This window comes from Homarus americanus, unplaced genomic scaffold (genome assembly GCF_018991925.1).
Source record: "Homarus americanus isolate GMGI-L3 unplaced genomic scaffold, GMGI_Hamer_2.0 scaffold1640, whole genome shotgun sequence".
Taxonomy (NCBI): Eukaryota; Metazoa; Arthropoda; class Malacostraca; order Decapoda; family Nephropidae; genus Homarus; species Homarus americanus.
This window is the reverse complement of record NW_024741924.1, coordinates 2,501-12,873: the sequence shown is the minus strand read 5'-3', so window position 1 is coordinate 12,873 and position 10,373 is coordinate 2,501. Positions and strand designations below refer to the sequence as shown.

The following is a 10,373-nucleotide window of genomic DNA, read 5'->3' as shown; positions in this document are numbered from 1 at the left end:
TATTATCAGCATAACACACACACACACACACACACACAGTAACTTCCTATTGTCAGCAGGTCTAACATTGCAAGTAGTGTACGGTATATTATGTCAGAGGTAATAAATGTCAATAGGGAAAGTGAAGGGGTGTTGTTAAGCATCTCTGACTGGCACTAAAGTTTCCCCCTTTCACCACACACATAATACACGAGTGATGACCGAACTCTTGTCTGGCCGTAGTGAAATATATACACGCTGGGTGAATGTGACCACCACTAGCGTCATAACTCACTCAAACAACATTTAATTAAGTTGATTTCGGGTAGCCTGCTTTGATTAAAACTGAGAAATTACTGAGTTTATTAAGAGAGCTGTGGTTATGGAGCGATTAAAACGGTCTACTTGTTTTTCGAGGGGGGGGGTAGGTACAGTATGGATGATTAGATTAGTTTAATTAAGTCATTACTACAGATTAAAGTACTCGTGTTTGAGGGTAAAGTCGCCGCAAAAATCAGGATGAAAACAAGTTACAAAGATGACTAGTAAAGTTAAAGAGCAAAGGAAATGATTTATTTAGGTTTAATTCCCTTGGGCACGAAGTACACTACAGGAGGGGTTAAAATACTTACTAAATCATCTAAGACAAATTACATAACATATATATAAAGAGTTAAGGATAATTTTTACGTGACATGAATAAGATTAACAATGCTAAATAGACGAGATCAATTTGGACAACATATAGGATAATTAAATTTGCAATAGAAAGTGAAAGTCAAATTCGTAAAGAAACAACCACACCTGTAATCTGTTCTCAGCCTTTCCTTAAGTCTTACACTCTAGTCTCCAAATCCACAATCCCCTGCCTGTATCACCTCCCTCTCCAGCAAGCACGGTAGAACATCGGATAAAGAGATAACATTAGTATAAATAGACCATCATCCTCAACTATCACGAACTACCGCAGATGGTGAAGACGTGATGGTTGGCAGGACCGTATCAACACCAGGTAGGTAGATGATAGAAAAAAAAAAAAGTTGGGTTGGGGTCAAGGGCGAAGTAAGATAGAGAACAAGGAAGCTTGGGCGGCGAAATCATGTGGAATGAAGGTATGGTAGGATGTGTTAAGAGTTGACGAAATGTGGAAAGCGGGAAGAATGTGTCGGAGACTAGGAAAGGTGAGGGCATGTTAGAATGAACTTGGAGAAGGAACGGGGAGAGGGAGGGGGAATGGAATGGAATGAGTTAGGTAGGTGACAAGGCAGGCATAACAGCCAAGTTACGGGATGAACAGTAGAGAAAAGCGAACAGTATATCAGACAATCTTACACGGCTGAGGAACATAATGGAGATTTAGGAGGTACTGAAGCGCTGCGGAGACGTATATAAATTTATAAAGGTCATAGATGTCTAAAGCAAGATATACAGAGAGTCTTCGACGTTCTCTAAGTGTTATGGATAGTTATAGATGGAGATGAAGATTTAGAGTGTGGTGGGGTAGAGACACAAGACCTGGAGGAATTGTAAAACTTGTTGACCTAACCTAACCTAACCTAACCTAACCTAACCTAACCTAACCTAACCTAACCTAACCTAACCTAACCTAACCTAACCTAACCTAACCTAAAACCAACGTCAAAAGCCTTAAGTGTCAAATAATCAAGGTGTAGGTCCTGTTAACATGTAAGGGAAATGGTAGTAGGCCTGTGTGGTTCTCGCTGTAGATGAAATAATGAAAGTTTCAACTCGGGTCACAGGTCTCAAAATTAGAAAACGAATATAAATAATAATACTTGACCAAAAAAGTTTATAACAGGGTGTCTCAAGTTGCGCACCATTGAAAAATTACAGATATTTTGTTCTTTTTTTCTTTTTTTTAGGGGGTAGATAAATAAGGAACAAATTAGTTTATTATTCATGTTCAGGAAGCTAGATGCTATACACCGAACAAATACAAAGGTAATTAATAGAAACCCCCAGGAATATGGATGGTTGAGGTTAACTTATTTTGTGGGTGTAGCTTCCGGATTTATGTACATGAATATGAAATTAACTCATTCCTCTCATGCTAAATTTTCTGCCATCATCAATTTGTTATAATTCTTCACCTTAAAAAAAAAACATTAATTACCTAAAGGCTGAAAATATACAGTCAAATAATTGGGAATGGGTCACTTGGTTAATAAATAACAGACAAGTAACATAGGTGATGCAAATGAGAACAAGGAGGGAGAGCGTCATACAAGAGGAAATTTCAACAGTGCAAAAAATAAGATTGGCTGTTAGTGAAAACATTGGTTAACTACGACATGTTAATACTTTTCTTTACAATGGTTGGGACTGGGGAGTTGTTATAGCGATCAGTACGTGCTCGTGTGGGCTGGATACGGTTGTGGTGTTGAACAGCAATTCGCGGACGTGATATCGTGGGTGGAAGTAGGAGCAGGTGTTGAGGATGGTGCAAAAGCTTCTTCGTAAATTTACAGATGAGGTCGTGGTGTGTGTGTGTGTGTGTGTGTGTGTGTGTGTGTGTGTGTGTGTGTGTGTGATGAGACAGCCAACAATGAGCCTTGAAGTCTCTCTAAAGTTTCTCGTGCGGCTTAATTATGATGGTGGAGAAGGGAGAGGAAGGGAGGGTGTAGGAGAAGGAGAGGAAAGGGAAGGTGAAAGAAAGTGGAGTAAGGTGGTGGTGAAGTTGATATGGCAAGGAAAAGTTGGTGAAGGATAATGGTTAGAAGGCGGCTGACAGAGCGGGAAACAGGGGAGAGAAAAAGGAGGGTGGCTACTGGGAAACTGGAGTGACAGGAAGACACAAGGAAGGAAGTTAAGGAGAGGAAGGATTGGGATCCTTGGGTATCGTCACTTGGGCTAAACTTTTGTCATTAAGGGATCTGCAAAACCTGGAGGTGTAATCATCTAAATGCCACAGCTAAAAAGTTAAACCCATCAAAATGTAAAGTGATGTGGCGAGTTTTCAATCACACGACGGTGAGTCCATACAAATTGGTTCAGCTGGAAGATGCAGAACCAGAAAAAGGTTTTTGAATTAATACAGTTAAGGTTTTAATATCAAGTAACTATGTTGAGAATACACAGGTGTCAAGAGTCGAAAAAAGTGCCACGAATATTTGGGTGGACTAAGTTGTCCGATTGTTTCTCATGATCCTGTTATATATATATATATATATATATATATATATATATATATATATATATATATATATATATATATATATATATATATATATATATATATATATATATATAAAATTTTTTTTTCAGGGTAGCCAGACACGAAATGTTCAGCAGCTAGTGAGTTGCACCAAGCACTTGGCAGAAAGCTACTTCTGTCCACCTAAGAGGTGCATCACCACAGGCATACACTCTCCACTTATTTATATACTCTTTTTTAATTACCGTTGTTATTATTGAATCCATATTCTGTGGCTCTTACCGATGGCTTGATCCTTCCTTATGGGTCACTCTTTGGGTTTGATTGTTATTCAGTCGATTAAAACCAACATCAATGATATCAGACTTCAATGACCTTGTGTATATATTTGTATTACTCAGGATGTGAAGTCGTTCAACATCACCTGTAAATCCTTCCCTGGTGGTAATAATTCATCGTCTCATAAGTAAAGTGTTTGCTCCTATGAAGGAGTTATATTTTGTCTTTTATAGTTGGCCTCCATTTGTCCTCACAGTCCTTCCCATTTCTTGTTATTACTGTCTCCTTCAACTCTCCTTGTCCTCACTGCCTTCCACCCTCCTTGTTCGCACTACCATCATTCCTTCCCTTTTCCCACCACCCCCTCCTCGCCCCACCCTCCTTGTTCCTACTTCCCCTTCCTTCTCCTTATTGCCTCCCCTCCTCGCCACCATTACCCCTTCCACGTTCCTAGCTGCATGTTGTTAGCAACCTGTACTAGTTGTTCCGGTCAACAAGGATCAATACTAACACCTTCAGTAAAGCACAGAATTGAAAAAAAAATATAATTTCTCCACTCTGAGGAATCTTGTTCTATAAATAAATGTGTTTTTGTCGTGAGTTTGGTGATTTTTTTTTTGTATGTGTCGTTTTTACAATCATCGTAAATCTGAGCTAAATCGTTCTCTCGTGTTTCAAACTCAAGAGTGAATTAATCAGCAGCAAAAAACTGGAATCCCACTTCGTTAAAAAGGAAGATGGAATGGTTGCTGGTCATCGAGAGTGTACCTTAGTGGAGTCACGGGGTGCGGTGTGCAGTACTGAATGTGATGGACATATCAGAGATGGCGTGTCCCCCCCCCCCCCTGTAGTTGTTGATATACCTGCACTATGTTGTTCTCCTGGCCTGGGCTGAGCTTTGCCCTGAAAGAATCTATCTACAGCAGAACCTACCTAATAATTGTTTTAAGTAATTAATTAACGTCATTCTTGTTTGTAAATATATGTTATAATTTATTCGAGACGCAGGTGTTAAGTTCTGACCGGCGTCTAAGTCATTTGATTATTGTTGTCGTATATAAATAAGTTTTAACTATAATAAGGAAATTGTAACTGTTCGTTTTAAATATCCTCAACCATACTTAATTAATAACTTATTTATTAACTAATATTAACTGTAATACACTAAACTTTGTCTACGGTTGAAACTTCTGGTTAATAAAATACCTAATTTATCAAGTAATTATTGAAAGTACTACAGCAAGTCTTCATACAGTTAACTTGAGGCTTTAATACATAACAGTTTATTAAGATTTTATTTCTGTAATAGTTTACTCGTCTTGACCCCCACGACTACCCCTCCCTTCCCTCCTAACATCAACACTCTCATTACCACCCTCAGGCCCCTCCCACTACAACTCCCCCACTTCAAGTTTCTTCCCCTCCCATAGTTCCCCCTTCCAATCCCTTCTCCTTCCCCCTTGACATTCCTCAACTCCCCTTTACTCAGTCCCGTGATGTCCCTTAACTCCTCTCTCTAAACCCGTTGATATCCCATTGATCCCTTCTCTTAGATTCATCCTTTCCCATATTATCTCTCTCTTTCGGGTTCTTCCCTTCCATTTTATCACCTTTCTACACCCCCCCCCCATCCTGTTCCAACCCCCCTTCCCCCATCTCACTGTAGCTCCGCCCCTTCTCTCATAATTCTACTCAGACCCCTCCCTCCCTCCCTACCACTAGCACAGACACTGCATTTTTTGTCGACACTACACAGTATGCAGGTTGCCATAACACAGGCACTCACATACCGAGTGAGAAGCATTGCAGCTGGACCTGTTTTCCTCGCTAGCTCTACCTCGTGCTGTCTACAAGTGACTCAAACCTTCACTAGTCCTGATTACAGGTTGGATACAGTACAACTCAGTCCTAAACAAGACACAGTTGCTTTAATTCACAGAGTAACATCCCCGGTACACTGTGTGATAAAGTTTATATAATTAATTAGATAAATTAGCGTAAGAGTTAATAGTCATAGATCCTTACCTTGTTAAATGACAGGAAATGTTGCAAGAGAAGGCAAAACAGATTAAAAGTAAAAGAAGAACTATTGTAAATGGTGTAACTAAATTATATAACATAGACGTAGACTTTGATATTTCAATTCCAGACATTAAATTCCTTATTAGTTTAGAAGTTAAACGTAAAAAATATAACATTAAGGTCCACAATGTACTCCTTGCTGCGGATATTTCTCCATCAATCATGACATTGTAAATAGTTTGCCGATGTGTTTATAAGACTTGGTTTCTAAAACACTGCATCAGATACAGGTAGCAAGGAAACGAGACAGGCAACCAAGAAATGTGGAAGTATTTATTTGAGGGGAGGAATTTTGAGCCATAATTTTCCTTTACGTTTGAAAAATAAAAGATAAAGAAATTAAAAATAAAAGAAGGAAAACAAAATTATACATACGAATAAAATTATCAGCGTAATGTTCTTCACCGACACACTCAGTCCGCCCGAGGTCCTCAAATTGGTGATTTTTTTTAAATATAATAATAATTTTTATTAACAATAGTTACATACGTTAAGATGATCAATAGAAACAAAAATATTAGCTTTTTATAAAGATGTTTCGTCACCGTGATCAGATTACCTTCTGGTGTTAATATTTCAGATTATTTATTGGATTACTGTTAATTATTTTCAGGTAACTATTAGTTATAGTATGAGGGGGAGATTTGCATAGCTCTCCGTCATCACGCTGTCGTCTGGAATTTAGTGTCAGTGTATTAATAATGCTCAAAGTTCAACTCAGTCGACTGGAGTATTATATACAAAACTAATTTTTCTAAAGACAAAACAGCAACAACTAATAAAACTTCAAGGTTTTTTGTCTGCGATGAATTAAAGAAGAGAATAGCGTTAACACAATGTCTTATATTATGGGGAAAAGAGAACAAAATTTAGTACCTAAGAACGACCAGTCATCTCGTCTTTTCTCTGCCTCAGTGAGTGGAGACCAAATTTTGCGTCTTTCACTGAAACGTTATTGTTGAAGAGTCTCGTTCTCACATTACAACCAGTATCAGAAGTTGCCTCAACATTTACGGACGGTCCCTTAGTAAGTAATCCAAATATGACATAAACTTTGATGAAACGACTCGAGAAGAAACTGGGATATCCCTATCCTTAGGATCAAGTAGTTTGCGAGAGAGAGCCTTGGGCCAAGACCAGTGGGCTCAGGTCAAAATTCAAACTCCACATTCAATGCCAAGGATCATTAAGTTCGCCAGATATTTTTAGTTTCTAAGATTCAGAGTCAAAATCTAAGATGAAATGTGCATATAAATATACCTTCTCATACTTGCACAAGATCTTGTTTTTCACTCAAAATGAAGACTCGTTTGTGTAATATTTTAAGCAAATCTCCAGGAACAATCTCATGCAACCATGGTCAAAGGTCAATGCAAATTATACTTTATCACGCTGCCCCTTTTCATAGCTCTACTGCCAACATTGTCTGAGAAATTTGACAATAAGAAAATTTCCGCCACCCGTCCCAACAAGGCAGGACAATACGTGATAATCTTGTATTAATATTACGTGTTTAGGAACTTCAACCCCATCAGTGTGTGTATGAAGTAGGAGTGAAGAGAATAGAGAAAAGAAACAACAGCTAATAGAGAAAAATACTGAAGGCAATGAAGAGATTCCTTATAAATATTGGGAGTAGAAATGTAGTGATATTTTTTATTAAAAGTAACAGGGTCAAGGCGTTAAGAGGGATGAAGCAGATTAGGCTCAGTGCTTCACGTGTATAAGGCTCACGTTTTGCCTGGTATAAAGAAAATACTTGTTTATGAGGTAACATGGAAGGTAGGCGAAGTAAACTGCAAAAAAGATAAATAGAGAGAAGAAAAAATAGAAGAAATTAGAAAAAAAAACCCATGGCATTAGTGGTACTCACATACATAAAACAAGATTCAATGAGAAGATTATCTAAAATATCCGGGACTTTTAGGATTATTCAAGGTAGAGATCTTCTTATATTTGACGAGGTGAAGTAGAGAGAACTGTGTGAGCTGTGACGGGGACGAGCAACGTCTTTAGAGAACACGTGGAGTGCATCAGTTAAGAGAGCTGTCTTAATCTGATTCCAGCCGTATTGAACTATGGCCAAAAAGTCTTGCAAAAGAGAAAAAATAACATTAACAATATTCATAATATATTATAGAAATCGCCTAAAATTGTTTACACACTTATAATTATATAAAGGGCGAGAAATATTATAAGAATGTTAATGAAAAATTACATTGAAATGAAATGACAGGGGTGCATGAGTGTGTGTGTGTGTGGGGGGGGGAGGATGCTTTGGGTGCGGTGATAGAATATTTATCCCTCCTTCAGGTTGAGGATGAGAACCTTGTTGTTGTTGTGGCTGCTGGTGTATAGGTCCTGTGCTCTGGAGATATTGTTCGACTTCATCCATGTGTCAGGAATGGGGTTTCATAGTACCACCGAGACCAACGCGTCAGTCACCACCAAATCCCTTTGTGAGTTGGCCACTATATCTACGTCTCGCTCAAAGTGATGAAATTATATATTTGATTTTATGATTTTAATATATCAGATTCTTTACTGTATGATATTGATAAGTAAGTCAGACAGAAAGAGAATGAGAGATTATGTTTGATGGAATAAGAAAAAGTATATGACGTTACCTCTACAGGCAGCTGCAGACAGCAGTGCTTCTCGCAGTCATTCTGTAACGCCTGGACTGCCAGTAAGGTTAACGCTCATTACGAGTGTCACTTCAGTATTCACGGACCCCAGCCTCCAACTTCACCTTCTCCCCAACCTGGTGCGGTGTACAGCTACAAGATTAGTAAGTCTTTATTTACAAGTGTGGGAAACAATATGGCTACGAGCTATATGTGAAGTAACAAGTTAATATGTAGGCAGGTTATGTGTCTAAAGGATAGGTAAATATGTGGCTATAAATTAGGTAAATTTATGGCCATAAAATAAATATCAATAGTTAGAGTAACTAAAGAGGTGAATGTTATAGTTGTTATTGTTCTCAGGACGGATTGGTTGATGTTTGTGTGTGTCTAAATACCTTCTCGTCGGTCAGGTCACTTGATCTTAAAATAGTCTTATTGATAGATTAGACCTTCGGCTAATTCCTCTGTTTCAGAAGATTTTCTTTGTTTTTCAACATTTTGCAAAAATGGTAAAAATACAACAAATGATTTGGGAATCTGTCAAATGATTCCTAAATGTGATGTAGTTGGTGGCCGGATGACCCTTGACCTCAAATTATTTCTTTCATCCATGTACTATTTATTGGACACTTATATTACTGAAGAAAACAATGATTGAAAACGTTTGACGACCAAAACATGATCATATCAATTGATCTTGAAACATATTTTGAAAATACGTGTCGTAATAATTTGACACCACATGTAAATTCGTTGTTTTTCTAATTATAAAAAATGTTGTTTCATGGATGTTATTTCTTGTTTGTTTTCATATTTGTATGAACATGTATTTCATGCCTTTCAAATCTTCATGGGAACCCCTTGGAGGTGTAAAATACACAAAACGCCAAAGAACTTAGCGATTCTTTTTTCCTTTGTCGTTATCAATATATACTGTACAGTACATGGATCATACACACCTACAGTGTGTAGGGGTGCCACTTCTGAATGGTCGTGTTTAGGGAACACTTTTTCATAGAAAAATGAAGAGGAATTGTTTAAAAAAAATAGTATTATTGTTCCTGATGTCTGGGTAGATATTATTCCTCTACCATCCTCCTTGTTGTAAAATATTTAACGACGTTTTTATTCGTTAATATTTACATACAGTACATGTTCACACATCACTTATTGAAGACTCCTTCGAGTTCCTCTGGTGTGAGACAAAGATCCCAGGAGGCAACAAGCATCCTTTGGTTTACTTTGGTGAGGCGATGGAATAAGTAACTCCAGTCTCGGTTGGTTTTAATAAGCTCATAATTAACTCATTATAGGACTTCAGGATCTTGGTACCCTAACGGGACAACGAGATACCCTTGGCTCAGGTTCTTGCGCTTTGCTTCCTGGTTTTCCATTCACGTTGTCTCCCTCCCCACTCCAGCAAGATGGAAGTACAGTGTCCTCCCACAATAGATGTTGCCATCCTCACAGAGCGTCAGCGTGATTCTATCTGGACGCTGGTTGTGGGATCTGTAGTACCTATGGTTTCCTGTGTGTTGGGTAGCCAGCACTTGTCAGACTCCTAGTGATGGTGTCCTTAACTTCGTTATGTCTTGTTTGCTAACCACCAATAGCCCTGTAATTTACGAATCGTATTGCATATTTAGAAAGGAAATCTACAAGACAATGGCTCCCTGACTTAATTACTTCTTGACTGTCTGTATGACGTTACTTGAAAACTTATGACCTGACATTCGCCTCAGTCACCCGCCTGGACACATCACTTGACGCAGTATAAAACCTCCCCGAGTAATTGTTCTTGTCACACAACACCAGAGGACCTCAGGTTACGATCGAAATATACTGTGCTCTCTTAGTTTCCTGTTTCCTCTTCACCTACAGTGGGATTTCAGTGTTTTGAGTGTGTGTGTGTGTGTGTGTGTGTGTCTAAGTACGTAATCTGATGGATGATTCTTCATTCGTTCCTTTTGTTTACCATCGTTATTGGTGGCGACTTGTGTGTAGCTGATGGTTATCATCGATTTCATATTTCAGCTGGCCTGAGTGGGCTGATTGACGTGCATGAAGGGACGGATGGTGATATGTACTTTGTACCTGATAAAGAGTTAAATTTTAGTACAGCCATCAACTACTGCCAAAATATACCCGGGTTTCAACTTGCCCTTTTGAAGACAAGGGAGCAGATTGAGATTGCCAACACAATTTCATTACAAATACAAGGTAAGTAT

At 38.4% G+C, this 10,373-nt stretch overlaps 1 protein-coding gene across 1 annotated transcript in view; it reads left to right on the top strand.

Moving 5' to 3' along the window:
- Positions 1-5,232: 5,232 nt before the first annotated feature.
- Positions 5,233-10,373, top strand: part of LOC121876418 — a gene marked incomplete at its 3' end in the record, with an annotated part of 6,142 nt that continues 1,001 nt past the window's right edge. Inside the window, exons 1-4 of the mRNA XM_042381502.1 lie at positions 5,233-5,318; positions 7,829-7,974; positions 8,151-8,306; positions 10,180-10,365. Coding sequence (XP_042237436.1) covers positions 7,836-7,974; positions 8,151-8,306; positions 10,180-10,365 — 481 coding nt within the window. The remainder of the gene's footprint in view (positions 5,319-7,828; positions 7,975-8,150; positions 8,307-10,179; positions 10,366-10,373) is intronic.